This window comes from Monocercomonoides exilis (assembly GCF_001643675.1).
Source record: "Monocercomonoides exilis strain PA203 chromosome Unknown scaffold67-269241, whole genome shotgun sequence".
NCBI lineage: Eukaryota > Preaxostyla > Oxymonadida > Polymastigidae > Monocercomonoides > Monocercomonoides exilis.
The window spans coordinates 219,958-243,437 of record NW_027150612.1 but is presented as its reverse complement, the minus strand read 5'-3'; the positions used below and the strand labels follow the sequence as shown (position 1 = coordinate 243,437).

The 23,480-nt window shown below is 35.6% G+C and overlaps 8 protein-coding genes across 8 annotated transcripts; 3 read left to right on the top strand and 5 right to left on the bottom strand.

The window, feature by feature from the left end:
- Positions 1 to 2,851: 2,851 nt before the first annotated feature.
- MONOS_18343 (uncharacterized protein) lies at positions 2,852 to 3,128 on the top strand (the record flags this gene model as incomplete). Its single annotated transcript, XM_067871355.1, has 2 exons — positions 2,852 to 2,854; positions 2,913 to 3,128. The coding sequence occupies 2 exons, from the start codon at positions 2,852 to 2,854 to the stop codon at positions 3,126 to 3,128; spliced, it is 219 nt and encodes a 72-aa protein (XP_067719053.1).
- Positions 3,129 to 3,681: 553 nt separating this feature from the next.
- MONOS_13941 (uncharacterized protein) lies at positions 3,682 to 5,331 on the bottom strand (the record flags this gene model as incomplete). The annotated part of the gene is made up of 3 exons (XM_067866693.1): positions 3,682 to 4,650; positions 4,716 to 5,209; positions 5,262 to 5,331. The coding sequence occupies 3 exons, from the start codon at positions 5,329 to 5,331 to the stop codon at positions 3,880 to 3,882; spliced, it is 1,335 nt and encodes a 444-aa protein (XP_067719052.1). The 3' UTR covers positions 3,682 to 3,879.
- Positions 5,332 to 6,030: 699 nt separating this feature from the next.
- MONOS_13942 (uncharacterized protein) lies at positions 6,031 to 6,564 on the bottom strand (the record flags this gene model as incomplete). The annotated part of the gene is made up of 1 exon (XM_067866694.1): positions 6,031 to 6,564. One exon carries the CDS (start codon positions 6,562 to 6,564, stop codon positions 6,031 to 6,033), a length of 534 nt encoding a protein of 177 aa, XP_067719051.1.
- A 525-nt stretch (positions 6,565 to 7,089) lies between these two features.
- On the bottom strand, positions 7,090 to 8,484 carry MONOS_13943 (uncharacterized protein; the record flags this gene model as incomplete). The annotated part of the gene is made up of 1 exon (XM_067866695.1): positions 7,090 to 8,484. One exon carries the CDS (start codon positions 8,482 to 8,484, stop codon positions 7,402 to 7,404), a length of 1,083 nt encoding a protein of 360 aa, XP_067719050.1. The 3' UTR covers positions 7,090 to 7,401.
- Positions 8,485 to 8,508: 24 nt separating this feature from the next.
- MONOS_13944 (uncharacterized protein) lies at positions 8,509 to 9,456 on the bottom strand (the record flags this gene model as incomplete). Its single annotated transcript, XM_067866696.1, has 1 exon — positions 8,509 to 9,456. One exon carries the CDS (start codon positions 9,454 to 9,456, stop codon positions 8,509 to 8,511), a length of 948 nt encoding a protein of 315 aa, XP_067719049.1.
- Positions 9,457 to 11,129: 1,673 nt separating this feature from the next.
- On the bottom strand, positions 11,130 to 12,317 carry MONOS_13945 (uncharacterized protein; the record flags this gene model as incomplete). The annotated part of the gene is made up of 3 exons (XM_067866697.1): positions 11,130 to 11,547; positions 11,710 to 11,785; positions 11,855 to 12,317. 3 exons carry the CDS (start codon positions 12,315 to 12,317, stop codon positions 11,130 to 11,132), a joined length of 957 nt encoding a protein of 318 aa, XP_067719048.1.
- Positions 12,318 to 13,953: 1,636 nt separating this feature from the next.
- Positions 13,954 to 17,104, top strand: MONOS_13946 (uncharacterized protein; the record flags this gene model as incomplete). The annotated part of the gene is made up of 4 exons (XM_067866698.1): positions 13,954 to 14,882; positions 14,940 to 15,754; positions 15,870 to 16,398; positions 16,462 to 17,104. 4 exons carry the CDS (start codon positions 13,954 to 13,956, stop codon positions 17,102 to 17,104), a joined length of 2,916 nt encoding a protein of 971 aa, XP_067719047.1.
- Positions 17,105 to 21,479: 4,375 nt separating this feature from the next.
- MONOS_13947 (putative DDE superfamily endonuclease) lies at positions 21,480 to 22,548 on the top strand (the record flags this gene model as incomplete). The annotated part of the gene is made up of 2 exons (XM_067866699.1): positions 21,480 to 21,713; positions 21,766 to 22,548. The coding sequence occupies 2 exons, from the start codon at positions 21,480 to 21,482 to the stop codon at positions 22,546 to 22,548; spliced, it is 1,017 nt and encodes a 338-aa protein (XP_067719046.1).
- Positions 22,549 to 23,480: the final 932 nt, after the last annotated feature.

Genomic DNA, 23,480 nt, shown 5'->3' with positions numbered 1-23,480 from the left:
TCACAGCGAATTTGGTGATTTTCGTTTAATAAATGATTATCAAGATTTTTTTGTGTATTTATAATTTATCTGCATTAACATTCTCTTCATCTTTTTGCATTTCCATTTTGTTATTTTTTGTGCAGAATACTCATTCCCTCAAGAAAAATGGGAATTATGATTTGCAAAATAGATGAAAGTGCTTTTTCAAAGAATACCAAGAATTTTCGAGAAAAACGAACATTTGTTTTGAAGAATATAATTTAAAATGAGAAACAAAAAAATGAAAGGCAAAAGAATCAAGCTTGTTGAATTTTTCTATGTGTGTTGAGAAAAAAAATTACAATTTCAAAAAACAATCCAATATTCGTTAAACTCATTCAATAAAAAACTTCTGGGCTTTCAAAGCTGAAATTTCCAATATAAAATAATGGAGAATTAGGAAAACTGGTAAATAATTTCACAGTTCATTGATTTTTGAGTTATAAAGTGAAATGTATTTCAATTTCTCAAACATTCACAAAATAATCTGAAATATTCAATGATATTTCTGGAAAATGTTTTTTGTTGAGGAAATTAAATATTCCAAAGAAACTTGCGATGGTATCTTCATATCCATTTTCTTCCATCTTTTTAAATATTCTCCGTTTTATTGCCTTTCTTTCCTTTTCATCAGCTTCACCATCTGTCTTCACTTTCAATCTTATTGAAATGCCCAAAAAGAAATGCAAACAATTCCAAATGACTTCTTTCAATGTTGGTTGTTTCATTTCTTCCAAAAATACATCAACAGCACCTTTCTTCAGCAAGTCATCAATTTTCACATATCTATTACTTCCTGATTCTCTTTGAATCAAACATATGCATTTAATGTGAATTTCTTTGTAATTTTCTCTCGATGCTCGAAATATATCCACAAGGCAGCCAACGAGTCCATCAGGTTCTGAGTTTCGCAATTTGCACCAGGAAATGTAATAACCAATGACATCGAGCCATCTCCTGAAAATAAGCAATTCTTTCGTTTCTTTTCCTTTTCCCTCTTCTTTTCTTTTCCAATCAATACACTTTGATAGATCTTTTAATTCTCTTGCTGCCTCTCTCTCAAAATGCAGCTCATTCACTATCACTTCTTCCAAGCTTTTGTCCGTGAATAATCTGTTCATCAAAAATAACCAAGTAGATTGATAGACAAGTTGAGAGAGATTGTTGAGTTCTTGATGATGCTTAATAACTTTTGTAACTTCATTCAAATATAGTTCTTTTTCGAAAAACTAATAAAAACAAAATAATATAAAAATATAAAAAAATTTTTCAAAAATGAAAAAGAACTTCTCACACATTAAATCTTATATTACACAAAGCTAGCAAAGCCATTTCCATTTCTTTTTGTGTTTCCTCGTTTTCCTCTTTCCTCAGTTTAATTTTCATAAGATTTACCCCACAAATATCAGTTATTTCTTCTGGAATGTCCGTGAATTCGTAATACAATGAAAGATAACACTCACAAAGATCAAAAAGAAGCTTATCGTTCTTTTCTTCATTTTTCTTATCTTCATCAACAATCATTTTCTCAAATCTTCTGAACAGTAAGGAATTATTAAAGCCATAACTCCACCATCCAAAAAGAATTTTACAATATCCAATGCATTTCAGCAACAACAATGCATTTTCCATTGATAGTTTCTCTTCTTCAATCATTTTGTCTATTTCATTGAACAGTTCTTCTGTGAAAACACATCTGTATTCATAATAATCCATTCCATCAATCATTTCATTCATTTCGACGATTGCTTGTTTCTGTTCTGCTTCGGTGAATAGTTCCAGCTGTGAAAGTTTCTCTAAAAAAAGAGAAAAATCAAAAGAGAAAAAAAAAAAACACATTTATAAATTTTACCATTTATTTCACATAAAATTTTGGCAAACCGAGAAATATTTGTCTTTTTGAAGTTGACTGCGAAAATGCAAAATGAAACCAAAACAACAAATAGATTCGTTTATCAGAATTGTCGTGTAAAACTCACAATAAAAGAATTGAAAACAACAAGTCAAACATCTAATAACACACGAGTCCAAAAATCTTCATTTTCCATCAATGTCTTTTGCATTAAAACAAGCAAATCTTTGGATTAAAAAATCTTGTTTTTGTGCAAATAAATAAGGGTGGTAAACATATAATTATATTAGTGAATATTTTTGATTGATGATATGTTGAGATAAAAGTTTGTTTGAGCTGCTTAGGTTAACTTCCACGGATGCAACCATACGAGTTATAGCATGGCAGAAGAACAGGTACTTTTCTTGCAGATGGAGGAGCGAGTGGCTGTTTGCATCGATTGCTTGCGAAAAGTAAATTGGTGAGTAAATTATATGAGATTTGAACTTGGTAATAAATTACAAAACATATGGCATAACGCTGGCTGCGATATTTTGATGAAAAATAATTCAATCAAGATGCAGAAAAAGCGATTAAAATGCTAGAAAGATTGAATTGAACCGCTTTGTCATTTCAGGGAAGTGCAGTGTACTTGGCATATCATTTGAGCAGGATTTGTTTAACATGGTTTTTGGGGAGAAGGTTGGTTTTGTGGAAAAGGAAAGGGAATTGGGGGTTGGACAATGGAGGAAACGAGTTGAGCAAAACACTCAACAAGCCTTTACAACAATCGCGTTTGCATTTTGAACGAAGCATGCTGGTATGCTATCAGCAAAGACTTGTCGTTGAATTGGGTTTTGAAAAGGAGTTAATTTGGAGAATATGTGTTTTCATCAGATATCACAGCCAACTTCACAATGGATTCTAAGAAAAAGAAAACCAGTTTGACAGACAATTACCAATCCATTGGAGATGGGAAAATATTTCAAGACCAAAAAGATGGTTTGACTTTTTTTGTTTTGTTCATTTTTCTTTTAAAATGTTCTTTGAATGAATACAGATTGGTTACGAACAGGAATACCGCAAAGAGAGAGAAGCCATTTTATCCTTTTTCAAAAGATTCAGAAGTTTTGAGATTATTCTTATTTACATCGTATTCAACGATGATATTCGTGACTTTTGCCATCTGTTTTGTATGAACCACAGCATTACAATGCTTTACATAAGCTTAAAAGAGAAAAGCAGTTTGTTTGGTATATTTGTTCGGAATGTTTGACAGAAGAGAATCTTTATCAGAGCAGATGTGCTGGCTGGGCATTCGCATTCAAAAAGCATCCAACTTTTTTTTGTTATTTGTCATAACTCTTTGCCATTTCCAGAATGGTTTGATGGAAACATGCAACTGGAAGACTTTATGGCAAGACTCACAATTTTGATGCAACTAACAGAATTGGATGAATAAAATGTGAAAAGGATTTTAGAAACTTTGAATTGGTGTCAAAAATTGGAATGCTTTCAAAAAGAGAAGAGAAAATAAGAGAAGATGCAACACTGAACAAGAAAAAAGGAAAAATGGTTATTAACAAGAAAAGTGGATTTGAAGAAGACGAAAAAGAAAAGAGAAGAAAGGGCGAGCGGCAAACAGTTTTCTGAGTGATCGAGAGAATAATTCATATGGAGAAAGAAAGAGAGAGAGAGAGAGAGAAAGAGAAAGAAAGAAAAAAAATTTTTTTTCTTCCTTTTACAGTTTTCTAAGTTGTGAAGCTATACAAAAAAGAAAAGAAAAGAAAAGAAAAAGATTTTGAGTTAAAACATTCAATTTTATTATCCCAAACACTTTCAAAATACTCTGATAAATTACAAATAATACAGTTAAAATATTTTTGTTTTGAAATAACATATTCTCAAAGTTTTGAAGAATCATTAATCAATGGGGAAAAAAAAAAGAAGAAAAGGAATAAGAAAAAAAAGAAAAAAGAAAAAATGATTTTAATTTGGAGTTTCAAAATAAACATCAAATCATTAACTCAGATGTACACAAAATAATCAGATAAGTTTTCAGGCAGAAATTTATAAATAAATTTATTGTCATGACTTTTATATGTTTCATAAAAGCAAATGATGATGTCTTCATATCCTTCTTCTTCCAAACTTTCAAACACTTTTCTTTTCAACTCTTTTCTTTTAACTTCTTCCATTTTGCCAACAGTCTTTTCTTTCAGTCGACTTGACAGCTTAAGATTTTGCATGATGATATCAATGTCCATTTTGACATCTATTGTTGGTTGCTGAACCTCCTCTAAAACAACATCAATCACTCCGCCTTTCAACAAGAAATCAACTTTTATAGCTTTGTTTTCAACTGTAGTTTTCAATATTTGTGTGCATTGACTGCTTATTTCTTCGTAATTATCCCTTGATGCTCGATACATCTGAACAATGCTGCTAATAAGCCCAACATGTTCTTCATTCTGTGACTTGCAGAAGAAGAAGAAAGACTTCAGCATTTCAAGCAATCTCATTAAAACATATTTTTCTTTCGCTTCAACTCTTTTTTTTTCAATCTTTTCTTTCTTTTTCCAATCAATGCATTTTGAAAGTTCTTCGATTTCTCTTCTTGCTTCTCTCGCAAAATGCAGCTCATTCACAATAACTTTTTCCAACCTTCCATTGCAGTCAAATCGGTTTATCAAAAACTGCCAAGCTGATTGATACGCAAGTTGAGTGAGGTTGAAATGTTCCTGGTGATATTGAATGGCCTCTTTGATTTCATTCAAATACACTTCTCTTATCACTTCCTATATTTAAAAAAAAAAATTAGAAAAAATTAATAAATCAAAAATAAAAAAAGAAGAAATCAAACATAATATCCTGGAATATTGCTTAAAGCCAGCAAAGCCATTTCCACTTCTTTTTGAATTTCCTCTCTTTCTTCTTTGTTCAAAGCAACTTTAAGAAGGCAAGGCACGCAAGTTGAAAGCAATTTCTGAGAAGCCCAGGAGTTCGATAAAAGATAGCTTTCACAAAGATCAACCAAAAGCTTTACATTCTTCTCTATTTTTTTCTCATTTTCGTCAATTATCATTTTTTGAACAAAAGAGTTCAATATAGAATGATAAAAGCTGCTGCTCAATATTCTTTTCATTTCTTTCCAATACCCGACATGCTTCAGCAGTAAAATTGCATTGTCCATCCACAATTTCTCTTCTTTAATCATTTCATCCATTTTGTTGAACAGTTCTTTTGTGAAAACGAATTCGTATTCATCCTCGTTCATTTCTTCCATATGTTCATTTATTTCTCCGATTTTCTGTTTCTGTTCATCCTTGTTGCAATGCTCCAGTTCAGAAAACAATTCTGAAAAAAAAATGCAATTTACAAGAATCCAAGTACAATTACAATTGCATGCCATTGAACATCTTTGTGTTATCCGTCTCCTGCATATTTATAAGAACAACGTATTCAGAAAGCGATTCCATTTTCATCATTCACATCAAATGGACACACGTTTCGTTTGATGAAATAGACGGAAAACAAAACTCAAAACAGTCATATAAATATGAGTGTTCACACCTTCATTCTATGCATTTGTATTTTTTGGTTGGCTATCAAAAGAATAGCAACACTTTATCAATTTGTTTTATTTGCAATGGGTTCAATGATCAAATAAAAAATTATTTGAAAAACCATTATTATCCATCTCCAAATGAAAGATATGCGAACGGGCATTGCCTGTTGAGTTTGCTTTATTATTTAGTGTGGTGGCATGAATCGCTTTAAAGGCAGTGCCAATGATGAAATAATGAATGATGATTTTTGAGATTGGATAACCAACAAAACGTAACGATTTGAATTTGGAACGAAAAACTCTCCGTGCGTGCATTTTATTGTGCCCTATTGATTGTGAAGTTGTTTCCATCTGTAATCACTCCAAAGTTCAGGAATATTTCAAATTATTTAAATGGGAAATCATCGCTTTGGGATGGGGAATGTTGAAAAGAGGGAGCAATTCATTGAATTGCGGATTGCAGATGGCATGATGAAGAAATCAATGGGCGAATGGGTGAAGGGTGAATGTGTGGTGGAAGCTCCAGCCTTCTTCTCAACATTCATGCTTCATCTGTTTTTATATGTGGCAAAAAGGAAATATTGAGCAAGCATCACTCAGAGGATGGATGTTATCTGCCTCCTCGGTGAGCGGTCATTGCAGCATCTGTGTGGGCTCTTCCGAGACTGGCTGAGGAATTGGGTGTTGGCTGTTTCTTTGAAAGAATTATTGCTGGAATGGACAGTTGTGACAGAAGCGCCTCTTTGGATGTGGCAAAAGTTGAGCATTGTGGATGAGGGCGGCTGCATGTGATGAGAACGCTAACACACACAAGAAAATAAGCGAATGTGTTTGAGAGATCATAAGGGAAATGTTTTTGAGGTGACAGCAATATGTGTGCGTGGAAGAAAAGAGTTTTGTGGGAATAGTGGGGATTATTGGATGAATGGAAAGGCATTACTCGAGAGAGGAAGTTCGAAGGAAACATTTCCGTAATCATTGACTGCCTTCTCGAAAGCGCGATGAAGGCTTCGCCATTCGGACGCTTGTTGATCATTACACACTCAGCTGGCTGTGCCATTCCGACAACGAGCCAATCAGCAGTAGCGAACAGACCATACATCTCCCGCTGATCGCAGCTGAATGTCTTCAGCCTTTGGAGCATGAAGGACTTTTCGAATGCCCACCATCAACACACATCCTGATGCAGATCAAGTGCTTGAGCGTGAAAGAGCATAGCTGTTAGCTTGTCTCGCTGTTCACAGCACCGGCTTTCGAAAATGGATAGCTGAATAGAAAATGCGGTTCAATCAGCTGCTTGTTTTTGTGCGCCAGGAAAAAGAAAAGTTTGTTTCATTCGCTCTTCTTCTTCTTGCCTGAACGACCATTGACCGCACCTTGTTGAATTCTTTGTTCTTGATCAAGAGATGAAATAACATTCCCATGACTTGACTTCTTTTCAATAAAATTGTTTTCTTCTTCAACGCATTCTTCAATGTGGAGAATGAAGTTTTGTCATTTTTTTCTCAAGCAAATCCATCAGATTCACTGTCGGGTCTTATCTCCTTTTAAAGATTTTGATTTCCAAAACGAATATTTTTTGTTTGAAAAAAAATTTTTTTTTTTTTTTTTTTGAATGACTTTTTGTGTTTATTGATTTTTTGATGAATAGAAAAGATTGCTTGTCATTCATAATCATCAATAACCAGCTTTGTTGCAAAAATTGAAAATATTAATCAACAACGAAATGGCAAAAAAAAAAAGCGATAAAACATTGATATTTTGAAATGATATAATATAAAAAAGAGTTGCATGAAATAAAGCATTCAATAATAATAATTTTATATGATTTTTTCATCATTGAATAAATTTTCGGTAAATGAAAAATAAACAAAAAACAATCATACAATATTCTAATTAATACACATTAACACCCTTCTTCTTCTTCTTCTCTCTTTTGCCTTTTTGTTATCTTCCCCCAAAAAACAGCATCAGACTCGCATCACGACTCGCCCAAAGGCGATTCCATTTCTCCTTTCAATTTAGCCTCGCGCAGTGCTCTTTTCGTGAGGGCAGCTGCCAGCACAACAAACGGATGAAGAGAACCCAGCACCCCAAGCAGCATTTTCTTCGCCAGATCGCTCGAATTTGTCACAAACGACACAAACAGCGACTTGAACGACATCAAAAGCCCTTCATACTCCTCCTTCATCTCCAAACATTCTGCACTCTTCAAATGGCTGCTGTTAAACAGTTCGTCAAGCAGAAAGAACAAAACTCGCATCGGATAGCTCAGCTTTTTGTTGATGTGGCTCAGAAATAGTTTGCCATTTGCATTGCTTCCACTTCCCGTTGTCATATTGTCTTCATCACTTTCATCATCATCTTCTTCTTCATTGCTACAATCCTTTCCATTCCTCATTCGATTAGCAATATTCCATTCTTTGCAGCAGCAAAACCCTTTGAAAGGAACACCACATTTGCACATTCGCACCATCTGGAAGCAATTTTGAGATGAAAGCTGGCTTTTGCTTAGCACAAGAACTGCATTCGTTTGGAAGAGATTTGACGAACTTTCACATTTTTTCTTTGAAATAGTGGAAGAAGAAGAGGAAGAAGAAGAGGAGGAAAAATTAGTGCAAGAATTTGAATGATTCTCATTTTCTCTTCTCCTTCTTTCCTCCCTCTGCACAAACGCTCCTCTTCTGAAAAACCTCCCGTCTTCAGCCATCTCCAACGCGCACTGTGCTCTGAAGAAGCTCAAGGCACATGCACGCGACACCCCATCCTTCGAGAAAAGAAGCCGGAAATAAACAAGATGCAGCTGGCTCTCATACAAATCACTCACAAAATCGCTGATGAGCTTCTTCGCAGGCAGAGTTCGGTTGATGTCACGTGTGGATTCTCTTCCAAACTCGACAGAAAACATTCTCTTTGCTCGTTTAAAAGACCTTTTATGATTCGTCCTGTTTTCATTCGAATCAACTCTGCTTATTCCTTCTTTCTCTTCTTCTCCTTCCATTTCTTCTTCTTCCTCTTCCTCCTCCTCATCATCATCACTCCTATAACTCCCTTCCTTCATCATCAGTACAAGAATCGCAGTAATCATTCACTTCACTTTCCCGTCTCTGCAATGCAACAGCCACCTCCCCATCTGCCTCAACACCCCTGCTGCCCCCAGAAGTGGACCCAGCGGGAGTGGAAGAAGCAGAGAAAGAATCTTCAGCCCAGATATTGCTGCTTCTCTGCTTCCAACTTCGAGGCAATCGCTGACAATGCCCAGAAGCGTCAGAACCACTTTCTTCATCCCGTCGCCAATGCAGCTCAGTCGCTTGTAGCGGCGGAGGGTGAATAAGGAGAGGAAAAGAGTGTGGGTGGAGGAGGGAGTGAAGGATGGATGATGCAATGAAGAAGAAGTTGAAGATGAAAAAGATGATGATGAAGATCCAAATCCAGAAACTCTTTTTGAAATCTGATTCATTTTGGATTCTTTTTCTTTTCTTTTCCATTTTCCTTCATCATCATCTTCTTCTTCCTCCTCTTCCTCTGCACAAAACCTATTCAACCGCGTTGAATGTGACTGCCTCTTATACAAATCCACCACACCCTCATAAAACGTGCATTCGTTTATTCTCTCTCTCACATACTCACTCTTCAGAAGAGAATGAAGTACCCTCAAAACAGAAAGAGAGGCAGATTCCACAAAATCGGACTCAAAATCAGAGCTTGACGAGCTTATTTTTTGGATTTCTTTTGATTTTTGATGTTTTTCTTGACATTTTTGATTTTTAATGAAATCATATTTGTCTTCTTCTTCTTCCTCCTCTTCCTCATCATCATCATCATCATCGTCTTCATCTACATCCTCATCAAATCCCTCATCTTCCTCCTTTTTCTCGTCCTTCTCTTTCCCTTTCCTTTTCTCCTTTCCCCTCTCCTGCTCCCTCTTTTCCTTCTCCTCCCTCTTCTTCTTCGCCTTCCTCATCTTCTCCTTCAACTTCTTTATCCCTTCCACTTCATCAAACCCTTCCAAATCTCTTCCTTTTGCCCCAATCATTCGCCATCTGTCTATCAAATGCCTTGCAATCCCCCAAAACGGCTCAAACATTCCGTTGTTAAAGAAGTTGACACGCTCTTTTGTGTCTCCAGCAAAGGAGAGATAGATGGAACGGGAGGAGGAGGAGGAGAAGGAAGAAGAAGAAGAAGAAGAAGAAGAAGATATATTAGCTGAAGCGAATATTTCGCATGAAAACAATGTGGATGGAAGGCAGAAAGAGGAATAACAGAGAGCGATTACGAACAATTCTTTTATTTTGTACAGCTTTGAAAGCAGGAACGTCTCATTGTGAAGAGAAACAACGAAGGAATGAAGGAGCGAGTGAGGAAGTCTGAGGATATTCGAAAAGTGTTCAGAAGTTGGAAATAGGAACAGGAGGTTTGGATTTCAGCGGAAGGGCTGATGGCGATAAGATAAAAGAGGAAAGGCGAAGAGGTTCCAATAACTAATAAGATTGGACAGGCGCGTGGATAGTGGAAAAAGAAGATGAAAAGTGGAAATGATATTAAATTCATTTATTTGGTGAAGAAAGTTTGTCAAAGGACGATGTGGATACTCCTCCCCATTTGAACTGCAAGTGCGCCTGCTCCTTCTGTTTCCAGTCGAGTACATATAGAAAACTGAAAAGGAATAAATTGGAAGAGCACATGTGTTGAAGAGACTGAAGTGAGATAGAGTAACAGTCATTCAGTTTGGAATACTTAGACAATTGGTAAGTGTGGTTCATGAGACAGTACAATGTTGGTTTTGAAGAAGTCCAGTTGATGGGCAGGGGGACAGTTTGTGTGTGTGAAGGAGCAGCTGCTGAACAACAAGAGAGTGTGAATATTATTTTACAAGTTCTCAGAGAGTGAAAAAGTTATAAGTGTTCAATTAACTGCTACCACAAAGAAGGAGAAGGAGAAGAAGAAGAAGAAGTATGTGAAAATGAAACTGTAACAAAAACTCAAGTTTGTGCTTGAGGCTGTTTTCATTGAATGAAATCACAAGAAGTTCGTTGTTATTCATTATAATTTCAAGAATTAAAATTATCAAAGAAAGTTAAAGCACGAGCAAAAACTCTCACTTTTGCGAAAACTTTCACACTTGGCACTTTCTTTCGAAATACTCATCCAAATTCTGAAATGTGAAAGCCCTTTGCATTTTGATGAAACAAGAAATTTTTATTTGAACAACATCTTGGATTTCGACTGGAAAATCAAGAATTAAAATTTTCAGAAAAAAAAGTGTTTCATCAATTCCTTCTCTTGTTTGAGAGAATAAATTTGTTGGATGATGAAGCCATCATAACTTCCACAGTGTGCGTCTTCTTTGCTGCATTGTTTTCTTCCTCCTTTTTTAACTTGTGATCTTGTTCGAATAATAAATTGTTCTTCAAGTGACTTCCATTCCTCCATCTCATCGTCAGGCTCATCCACTCTTGAAGGGAATTCAACAGAGTTTTTCGCTTTTTCCTCACTCACATATTACTTCATTTTGTGCTTATTGTCCCTCAACACCATTCCAGATTCCATTGACCATCTCTCCTCTTTGTTCTTCTGGTCTCTTTCTGGTCTGACGCACGCTTTGACACCATCTTCGGCACACAGCTTGGTTGCTAACTCTCCACTGGGAGCATTCATGGTTGAAGCAATCACTTTCCCCAAGGTTGAAGCAAGATTGGCCTTCACATATTACTTCGCTAAATTGTCTGTTCTAGGGGATAGGCGGGTAAACTTCGCAATCTGAGTGGGGAGTATTCTCGACATCGTTTGCGTTGAAAGTGTTGCAGCCTTTATTGAATAAGGAGTGAAATGGCTTGGTATTCCTGCTTTTTTCAACGTCTCTTTTGCCAATCGTCTGATTCCTTCTACTGAAAAAGGATGAAATGTTTCTGTATTTAAAAACAATTTCTTTCCATCTGGTCTTCTTTTCTGTATTTCTTCCCACAAAACCTGAATGGCCGAAGATGGGCAAATTGTCGGGTTTTCGTTTAAAAAAGGAACGGCAATCTCTGTTCCATTAAGCGATGTTTTTTGCCTTGTGTCCAGGAATATTCCTTCATGCTCGAATCTGGATCGTTCCATGTCTACTCTTTCCAACTCTGTAAACCTGCATGCAGTGAATAACATTGTGAGCACAATGGCTTTCATTGTCAGATGTTTGAAGCTCAAGGTCTGATTTTCTCCAAGACTAGAAAAATATTTCAAAATGGTCTTCGGATTTCAGATTTCTTGAATCTTCTTCTTTCTTGTCCTATCCGTTCTTCTAAACCCTCTGAACAATATTTTTATTTTTGGAATATCCCACAAATTTGTGTTGAAAACCAAGCTTGTGAAGTATGAAACCGCTGAGCGGATAAGTTGCAAACATGACAGTTTCATTCCATTGTCTTTGAGTGTAATGAAAATACTCAAACATCGAGCAGCCCATTCATGAATATCCTCTGGAATTATGTCCATATCACTATTTTCCCACTGTTCTCCAAAATGCGCGAAACCGAATAAATATCCATCCCACGTCGACTGAGCAATTCCTGATCTGCATTCCTCTGCCAGTGAAACTGGGAAAGCTCTTTCCTCCAACGCCCTTCTCCACCAGCTCTCGCCTTTCTCTCTGGTGGATTGATCAATATTACTTTCAACCTGCCTGGAGAGAGACATGCACATGTGTTTGTCATTGTAAGCCCCATTCTCAGAACTGTTCTCAGACTCCTCCATTCGAATGTCCGATGATGTGTCTTCTCCAATAACACATCCCAGTTCTGCCCATTCCAGTTCGACAGGAGTAATACTACAGGTACTCTCTCCTTCTGTGCCTTCCGAATCGTCATTGGAATCAGTGGAACTGGGGGGTGTGCCAGAACGCACTCGTTCTTCCATGGATATTCTAGACCGTCTTCTCCCAATGGACTTCCTATTTCGCACCAACTCTCGACCTTGTGGTTGTGTTGAGCTGCAAAGGCGTCCGGCGTTGGAGTTACTTTAAGCGCTGCAAGAATCTGAAAGAGTTCATCTTCTATCATTCTGTGGTATCCTGCTCTTTCCAGGGTGTTCAATACGTCGGCTCTTGTGTTCTGTAATCCGGGGAGATGAACTGCTTTCAGGACTATTTTCAATTTCTCCTTCAATGTTTATATCCTTTTGAGTGTCGGGCGAAGATTCTTTCCTGCATTCCGTTTGTTCACGTTGAAAACGACTGCCGAATTGTCAGACCGAAGTTGTTACTGTGATATCCGACTTTCTGAAAGGATTGGTGCAAAATAAATAAGGGCAAGTTCCACAGCTTTTAATTCTCTGAAGTTGGATGATTGGTTTTTCACGGCGAATGGAAAACAACTGTGACAATCAAGTGACATTTTGTTTATTCTGAGGGTCACTCCCCAGGAGAATTGTAATGCATATGTGGTTGGTCCGTCTTCTGGAATAAACACTGGTGTGAGTCTGCGTCCGGGGTTCTTCCTCAATGTCCATCTCCATCTTCTTATCTGTTGGAGGATTGACGCATTCAGCCTCATCATTCCATCCCATCCGTTTGTTAAAATTCCTTTCCGCAACAATTTGTAGATAGTTTGGAGGTGCAAAGATGCGTCTGGAAGAACAAAGCGTGTTGAACTGAGTTCTACTACGAACGATGCCAAATCCTTCACTCTGACAGGGCATAAGTCTAAATGCGCTCCTTTTGCAAATTGCGTTTTTGAACCCTCAAATTATGATGAATAAATAGATAATAATTATTTAAAAACTATTTATGGACCGATTTTTCGAAAAAAATTTTTCTTTTTGAAAATAATGATTATTGAAAAATGACCCATAAAAACATGAAATTATTAAAAAATAAACAAAATTATCAGTAAATATGGATTTTTGCCCATCAGAACGGTTTGCATTATTATATAGACTTATTTTATTTGTAAGCTTTCATCAAAAAAATATAAATCACAAACAAAAATTTTATTAAATATCTTTGATCCAACCCACAATAAAATTTTTAATATTTGGAAAAATTGAATATGCTGTTTTCGGTTAATAAGAATTCAATAGTTTGCTATCCTTTCATTTTTGTATGTAAATTTAAGTATATTATTATATGTGCACTTGTTTTATATTGAAAACAGCTTTTTTTCACAGTCACATTAAAGTGTACCTTTTTGCTTGAATATTTTAAACTACCTAATATTAGTTCATTTACGTTCGCAAAGGAACGCAAAAGGTTATAGAAGACTCTTTAAATAACAATATTATTTATTTTGCTTTAATATTTCTTATATTTTCTTGTTCTTTTATATTTCTATGTTTTTTTTGAATTAGATAAGATCATTGCATTATTAAATGAAACTTTTTACCCAGATAAACTTCAATTTTTCAATGCAATATTATGTTGAGTTATTAAAACAATGGACTTTATTAAAGTTTGTTGTTTGTATGTTTTCAAAAATATAAAGAATGAGATTGATATAGCTTTTCTAGTGGATCTGATGTTGAGAGCTGTAGATGTGAGGATGAGCTATGCCAAACAATGCTGAAGCGGATGGAAAACATGGAAAAGGGGACTGGAAAGAAAACAATTGAGACTGAAGGATCCACAGTTATTCAAGATTCATTCAACTTGTCCAATTATCAGATTAAAAAAAGTGTGAAGATTGGAGAAGAGAATTTGAAAACAACTTTGAATTTTGAAAAGGAAATTGGAAGTCAATTGGAATATTTCATGGAAAATGAAATTCACCTCGAATTGAGGAATATCCAACTGCAACTGGCATCTGGATTTGACAACTCAGCCAAATCGATTATTTCGAGCAAAAATGGAGATTTGGTGGTAAGTGAATGTTCATTTCATTCAGAAGCAGAAGTGAACAATGGATTTGATTGTGTATTTGTGGATGTGATTGGAGGCAGCGTGGAAGTGAATGATTTCTCGATGGATTCATGTAATGTTGGAAACAGTATATTTGTCATTCATGATGTTGGAGTCATTTGCCATCTGGTGAATGTTAGAGTGGATTCGTTGAATGAAACCAGAGGATGCGTTTTATCAATCAAGAAATCTGAAGCAGGATTGAAGATTAATGAAGGAGAACTGATTGTTGATAAATTTGTGATGGAGGGTGGAGTGACGCTGACGATGAACGGCAAATCACCAATAACAATAACCAATGAAGAGAAGTTGGACAAAAAGAACGGCAGAGTGAGTGGAGTGACGGTGGAAGGTGGGAGCGGAGAAGGAGGAGGATGCATCGGTGCAGAGATACAAGCAGAAGGAAGCGCAGTAGTGAATAACTGCAGTTTTTCATCAATATGTACAGGAGGAAGTGGGATGAAAGGAGGAGGGATGATGATATCGGTCGGGGAGAGTGGAAGTTTGGAGATTAAAAGCGTAGCATTCACAGGATTCCAGGTGCCAACAGAGGACAACTTGCAGAAAGGAAGAGGAATGGGAGGAGGGATGTTTGTGAGTTTGGCAGATGCAATGTGATCATTTAAGATGGAAGGAGTGACATTCAGCCAGTGCAATGCTTGGAAAGGGAAGAAAGTGTTCAAATCAGGAAATGAGCTGGACGAGGTTATTTCGAACGAACAACTGAAAGAGGAGTTGAGTGCAAGTGATGAGAAGTTATTGGATGAGCTGTGTGGATGGGAAAGGAAGACAACAGGAGAAAATGGATATGTGATTCCACTGGTTGTTTATCTGTGGGATAATTGGAGTAGGAATGTGTTCGTTTCGAAGGAAAATGGAGGAGACTTTAGTGGATGTGGATATTCAGAAGCACCATGCTCATCAATTGATCACTTGATATCGCTGAGATATGAACCACTTGGAAAAGGCGAATCGCACATCAAGATTGTTGGATCAGGGTCTCTTCAAAAATCTATTTCATTTTTATCATCAAAATTATTATCAATAACTCCAGTTGTGTCAATTGAGGGAGAGAGAGAAGGAACAGATCTGAAAGTGAGTGAGGGTGGAAGGAATAAAGGTGAAGGAAGAGAAGGGGGAATGATAGCATCGAATGTTATTGGTTCATTCATCAATATTTCATTTTCTCTTCCAAATGAATTAGGGAATCATTTATCATTCATTCATTCATTATCATTCTCCTCTGCAACACTTTCAGTTGTGAGATGCTCTTTTGTATGCGAGGATGAAATAATGAAAGTGATTTATTGCTTGATAAAAGCAGATGGAGGGAGTGTGGTGGTTGAGGATTGCACCATTTCTCTCTTCAATCTGGCCAAAGGGGTTTTAGAGTTTGTCCCTGAAGTGGAAGTGATTGATGTGATGAATGTGTCTGTTTCGAACACAACATTCTCAAGAAGCAGTTTAATTTCGCTGAGTCAGCCGTTGCTGTCAAACATGTTGATCGATAAAGCAACAGAAAACAAAAAAAATCGTGAGGGTGAACGACTCCTCGTTCACATATATCACATGTTCAGAAAACAGAGCATGCGTGATGAATGTTGGATCATTTTCATCTGGGATGGAATGTGAGATCGAAGGGTGTGTGCTGACGAAGTGCATAAGTGAGAAGAGCAAAGAAGGAGGAGGGATAAAGGCGTGTTTGAAGAGAGGGGAATCAGAATTGAAAGTGAGAGGATGCTCATTTGTGATGTGTATGTGCTCAACTGAAGATGGAAGAGGAGGAGGGGCGATGATTGATGCAATTGATCCGAATGCTAAATCAGTCGAAAAGGAAATGCCAGCTCTTGGGGTGAAACTGGAGTATATCCGATTCATGATGAATGATGCGTTTGTGGGGAAGGATGTGTTCATTCGGTGTAACTCAATTAAGTTACAGTTGAATGAAAGACTATCTGGACTGGACTTCAGCCAGGAGGTACTGAAGGAGGAGAACTCGATATGTGGGTCAGACAAGGAAAGGGATGATGTTGATCTGATTCCGCTGATCACATTCTATTATTCTTCACAGGTGTTTGTGTGTGTGAATGGGAGTGACAGCAGGCAGTGTGGAGCACAGAGCAATCAGTGTGAGAGCATTGGAAATGGTGTGCAACACATCTGACGAAGTGTTGTGAAAATGATTCTGATTGATGGAGAAGGAGACATTGGAGGGGAGTGCGTTGTTGGAGATTTGTGCGTGAAGTCAATAAAGAAGGCGAAGGGAACAATTCATTTCAATGAAGCCATTCAAGAGATGGGAAGTGAAGGAAGTGTGATTGTGTTTGTGAATGAGTGTGTTGTGGAGAGGTGTTTGTTTGTGTTTGGAGAGGAATTTGAAGGGGTTGAAGAGAGTGTTTTGAAAGAGAAGGATGAGAGATTGGAAATTTCAGAATGCTTTTTCAGCTCGTCTGCAATGGATCTTGTGATGGAGAGGATGATTCTTGATGTGGAGAGTGGAGAGCTGAAGATGAGCGAAACGCTGTTCAGTGGAATTCATTCATCTGTGCCACTTCTGTCATTCTGTGGAGAATTGGGTGTGTCAATTGTTGAAACCAGAATGTTGAATATCGAGTGTGAGGGGGAAGTTGTGAGAGTTGGGGGAAAAGCGAAAACAGAGATGAAGGAAGTGAAGTTTGAGAATATTTCAGTGGCTATTGAAGGAAGCGTGATGAAGATGGATGGAGCTGAAAGGGTGTTGAATGTGCTGAACTGCTCTTTTGCTCAATGCAAGTGCACAAACAAGAGAGGAAGGATGATAAGGATATGTTAGTGCGTGGATGTGCTGATTGGATAATGTGCGTTTGATGGAAAGGAAGGAGAAGAAAAAGAAGGAAAGCATGTAAATGAGGATAAAGGAAGAGATGTACAAATGGGATGAATCTCTTGTGGATATTGTTAACAGTTCTGTTTTGATGAAAGATTTTGCAATCTCTAATTCACATGAAGAAGGAATAACAACGAGGGGATGAAATGTGTGGATGAAAGCAAAAACATTTTTCAATATTTATTAGGACTTTTTCACTTTATTGCAACAATAATTTTCAAATTTTCTTGTTGTTCACATTATATTGTATGTTTTCGTTTGTTTAAAGGAAACACATCTTTATTTGCATCTTAGTAATTATTGTTTGATGTTTATAAAACAATTTAAAGAATGAAATGAATATATTATTTGTGAAAAAGATATGATCTTTATAATTTCTAAAGCAGTTTCAATATTTTTCTATCAATTATTTATTCACTTTGCTTGCAAATTATAATTATTCCACTACATATTTTTATCATCATCCGTGACACTAGGATCAAGTAAACAAAGAACAAATTCAAAAATCACTTTTCAATGAATGAAATATAAACATTTCTAAACGATAGATTAATTAATAACTTCTTTGCTGAAACATATTTTAATAATTCCTTTCTTAATGTTTTAATCATGCAGAGTTCAAAAATGAAAGATAAAAAATGAAAGAGAATGTCAGTTTTTCAAAGTTTCAATTAAATTGAACAATTTTTATTCAGTCAGAGTTTAAACAAAACTTTTTCAATACATTACCATCATTATTGAAATGTATCTCCTGTTGCTTCTTAAAAATAAAGCGCATATCAACAAGTTCTCTTGATTTTAAATAAAAGCTGTTTTCAATATAAAACAAGTGCACATATAATAATATACTTAAATTTACATACAAAAATGAAAGGATAGCAAACTATTGAATTCTTATTAACCGAAAACAGCATATTCAATTTTTCCAAATATTAAAAATTTTATTGTGGGTTGGATCAAAGATATTTAATAAAATTTTTGTTTGTGATTTATATTTTTTTGATGAAAGCTTACAAATAAAATAAGTCTATATAATAATGCAAACCGTTCTGATGGGCAAAAATCCATATTTACTGATAATTTTGTTTATTTTTTAATAATTTCATGTTTTTATGGGTCATTTTTCAATAATCATTATTTTCAAAAAGAAAAATTTTTTTCGAAAAATCGGTCCATAAATAGTTTTTAAATAATTATTATCTATTTATTCATCATAATTTGAGGGTTCAAAAACGCAATTTGCAAAAGGAGCGCATTTAGACTTATGCCTCTGACAGTCTTGTCTCTTAAACACCTTCTCTCCCACTAGCGACACAGCTCTCGCAATGCCTTTTTTCTTTTTTCCTTTAGGCACACATCTAAGCTTGTTGTGTTCCATTCGTATCCCAGGAAGCTGAACTGCGAACTGGGTATGAGGTTGCATTTTTTTTTGTTGATCAGAAGACCAAGGCTTTCTAAAAACAAGAAGGTTTTCGAATCAATTTATTTTCGACTTGATCTTCACGAAGAAAAAGAAGATCGTCCAAATAGGCAACGACTTTGACATCACATCTTCTTCTTATCTCCGCTGTCACCTTCCTCATTATGTGTGTGAATAGGCGTAGTGCATCAACAAAGCCGAATGGAATGCCTTTGAAGGAGCAGTCTTTTCCCATGAATCTGAAAGCAAGATAGGGAATAAGTTCTCTTGAAACTGGAATCAAATAATAAGCTTGTTCCAAATCTAGGGATACTGCGTAATCTTTCAGTCTTATTAGTCGTTCCACTGTTTTCTCTACGTCGCACTTGATATGTGTTCCTTTCACCACTGCATTTAGTTTCCGACAATCGAGAATTTGTCTCCAGCTGCCTGACTTCTTTTGAATGAGGAAGATATTGTTTCTGTATTTCACATCCTTCTGCTCCATCGGGATAATGACTCCTGTTCGTATTTGTTCTTCTAATATCATCTTGAATTCCTGGATTTTTTGTTGGTTGAGGAGCAACTCTACGTCTCTGAACTGCACTTGGCTGAGAGATTTTCTGTCTTGCTTGCTTCTCCACCTGGCCTGCACTCCTCTGCTTTTCAATTTTTCTCCTCCGATTCGTTCACATTAAGAGATAATCAAAACGGTTCTCCCTCCTATCTACCTCCTCTGCTCTGTTTCCTTGTGTTTTGGACCTAAAATTGTTTACGCCTCCTTGGTCTCCTGTCCCAACTGCTCTGGCTCCTCCTTCTTTCGAATTGATATCTTCTTGAGAGGGCTGAGGACCTGGGGTATCTCCGAAAAAACCGTGGGTTTGTACGAGAAATGGAATAACCTAATTATCTTTAAAGTGCACCTGGTTGTTTTTTAACATGGGCCTGAACTCGCATAATAGGAAGTGCTGGTCTTTGGAAGCCTCTTTCAAGCTTGGCTCATTGCCTTGTTTCTTTGAGAACCAGTTCCTATCTCTCTATGAAGATTTTTGAAGAAGCGTCTGTTCTCATCGTTGTGGCAGCCCTAAAACCAAACCTGCCTTGAATTCGAACCGTTCGTGCCTCTTGAAGAGCCTTGGTAATCTTTATCAAGATGAAAGCCAATCTTTGTTTTGCACCTTCACTTAAAGTCGGTATCTCGGCTGAGCCAATGAGCGCAGCATCAATTGCCTGGAAAAGAAAAATCTCCACCTTGTAACCTGTTTGATCAAATGCATCGTTAATTTCGTTTGTTGTTCTCTTGGCTGCTGGAGGTTCAAGAGATTACAACAGGCTAAAATCCTGTGTTGCATTCTCCTCAACAACATCTTGAACGAATCTTGGGGAAAGCCTTCGATCAAAAATTGAATGATTTGGCGACTGTCCAAAAATGTCCATAAACTCCTGATATATAAGTTGGGATATATCAAAGTTATTTTCATTTTCTTTCCTGCCAGCTGAAGGGGTCACCTCCTGTTCAAAACTATCAGATGATGAAGGTGAGAAAATTGAAGAGGAAGAAAAGATGTTCGGTTGAGACAAGATCTCTGGTTGGCTTTGCTCCCTGCTGTGCTGCACTGCAGAATCAGCCAACGACTAAAGTCCAACAATCGGAGGGAATTGTGAAGTTGACATCATTGATCAAATGTGGAGACTGACCGATAGATTGTAGCTTCTCTCAAACAAGAGAAGGAATTGATGAAACACTTTTTTTTCTGAAAATTTTAATTCTTGATTTTCCAGTCGAAATCCAAGATGTTGTTCAAATAAAAATTTCTTGTTTCATCAAAATGCAAAGGGCTTTCACATTTCAGAATTTGGATGAGTATTTCGAAAGAAAGTGCCAAGTGTGAAAGTTTTTGCACAAGCACCAGCTTTTGGCCTTTCAGTTGAAGAAGATATAAGAATTCCACTTGTGAGTTTTTCATTTTTGGATTCTCATTTCTTTCTCATTTCAATTTTTGTCATGTGAGTGATTATTTTTGAAATCATGACTCATTTCCAAGTGTTTATTCTTTAAACGTTTTATTTCATGGGAAAAAAATTATTTTTTCAATTAATATATATATATATATATAATTCATGATAATTGTTAAAAAGGACGATGTTTGAGATCAAATTCATTCAAAATTACGTTTGAATGAAGTCATAATATTTGAATGTTTATTGATCAACGATCAAAGTGAATTTTGATGTTTAAAATTCCGATTATGTTTGATGATAATTTTTCTTAAACACACTATTTAACTTCTGTTTTCGATATAAAGGAAAAGGAAGTGATAACTTATTAAGAAATAATTTCTATTCCTTATCTCTAATGGGGAGAGAGATGTGGGGGGTTAGCTCCTCCATCTCTGATGAGTGCCTCCCCCGAGGAGATAAGGTTATGATTACGGCAATTTAAAAGAAAGAAAATGATCAAAGAGAAAATTTTTTCAAAATGTTCTTTTTATTTCAAAAATGGTTTTTTTTAACAAAATGGTGGAAAATATTTCACTTCAGGCATTTTCATAGAAAAAATTTGCACTTTTCATTGACTTTTTGTGATCAAAAAATGCAATTTAAATGGAAAAGTTTTCAGACATTCGTGGAATGTCACATTTCTTTATGTTTTGATTTCAATGATGCCTGTTTGCGGATATTAAATACAAATTTATTTTCAAATCTGAGGGATCAAAACAAAGTTATGAGCGAAACAAACATTTTTTGCATTATGCATAAAAAGCTTGAAAGTCCATATTTTCCTCCAAATGGAAAAAGATCATAATCAATTTTTCTTTTCATGAAAATGTTGTGAAGAATTGAAAAGAATGAGGTCAGTTAAATCGTTGAGCTAAAATGATATTATTCGAATATTGAAGAATTGAAAATCGTTAAGAACGCATGTTGCGAATTGTTGTTGATTGCAATGTTCGAATTTTTGATACAATAAACACCAAAGAATTCTCTCTTTCTGCAGTTATCAAAGCAGTTTCAGAAATTGAAAGCGGCAGAGCTGTTGCAACACCTGGCAGGCCAGAACTATTCAATGAAGAGGACAAAAATATAATTGTTGGAGTTATTAAAATCGAAAGTTTATCCGGAACAAGTTTAAATGCAAAGAGAACAAGAGAATTAGTTTGATTTCACATTTATTTATCTTTCGTTTATAATTATAAATATTTTTCAGATGGAATCCGTCCTTTCCGACAAAAAAAGACGATCAGAAACTGATGTTGATGAAACCACCAGTGTGTCCAAATCATATCCATATCTATTTGCAAAAAGGAATTCTGAGCTCAAAGCTTCTATGCCCAGAAATGTGGATATCCAACGTCTTTCAGTATCCAATCAACAAGCTCTTCTTCCTTTCTACGAGCTTCTGCAAAATCTTCACAATTCACATCATTATTCACCTTCTTTAATTTTTAACACCGATGAATCTTCACTCCGCTTATCGGATTCCTTCAAAACTCTTGTGATTCACCCCACAGGAGTTCCAGCTGTATTTCATACAACACCCACAAACATGCCAAATGCCACTTTGGTTATAACAGCTGCTGCAGATGGATATTCTCTCAAAAGCATTGTGTTGTGGCCATGCCACAAATTACCAAAGGAAATGCGAGTTCTTCTGAGCGCATTCATTGATGATTGGGATAACAACGATGGATGGATGACGGAAAGCATATTTCAAAGATACGCAGAAGAGGTTTTATTAACTGGAATCATCGAAAGAAGGAAAATATTAATGAAAATTAATGAGAGATGTCTTCTTCTTTTAAATTCTCACTCATCTCGGGCTCAGCCTGACGTATGGCAGAAATTTACTGATAACAACATTGACGTCGTCACTTTTATTCCACACAGTTCACACATCACACAACCTCATGATCGTGGTGTGTTTGCAGTCTTCAAAAAATGCATCAACTCTCTATACTCTGTGTCTCCGGTTTCTTCCATTTCTCTTTAACGTGAGGCCATTTCCAACGTTCTCTCACAAGCTCTTTAGACAGCATTTCTTCCTGCAACTGTTGTTTCTTCGTTCAAGGAAAACGGAGTGCTTTCAAACGAGTGGCATTCAGTATTATCAACACTTCCAAAGGAACCTTCTGTAACGCTGTAACAAAAAATTTGCTGCTTTGCATTTTTAGGAAAAAATAACCATTGAACAACACTTCCTTGATGAAAGGGTAAGAATAATTAATTAATGCATAAAAAAGAATTAATTATGTACAACTTAAAATAATTAGAAAAAAAAAACTTATTTGATATATACCAAAAAATAGATTTTGAAGAAATATCAAACAATATTTTTTATAATTTTGAACTTCGTTTTTTATGTTGATATTAACCTAATAAACAAATACCAAAATTATTTAAAATTATAAGTTTCACTATTACCAATTATAACAATAAAAAAACTATATATGCTGATGGTAACTTGATCCTTTCAAACTATTTTAATAGATAAGTTAAAAACATTAATTAAATAAATGTTAACCTTTGAAACGAACTGTTTTATATCAAAATTCTAGATATATAAATAGCATATTTGGCTTAAAAATTGATTCTTTCTTTCGATCTTTTTTGCAAAATTTTTTTATCAATTAATTTTAATATAAAGAAATGATAACATTATATTTATAAAAAATTTATTTGATTAATAAACAATAAATAGATTTCAATACATGTAAATATTATTTAAAATGAACAATAGTGTTTTTAATATGAATTAATTAATTAATTATTTTATAAAATAAAACAAACTTTTCAGTTATTCAACAATATATATTAAAATATTTAGTTAAATTTTTGAATAAAAAATAAAAAATTCTTTGTTATATCAAAGAAAATAAGAAATATATTTTTTTAAAGTTTTTTAAATATCATTAACATTTTATT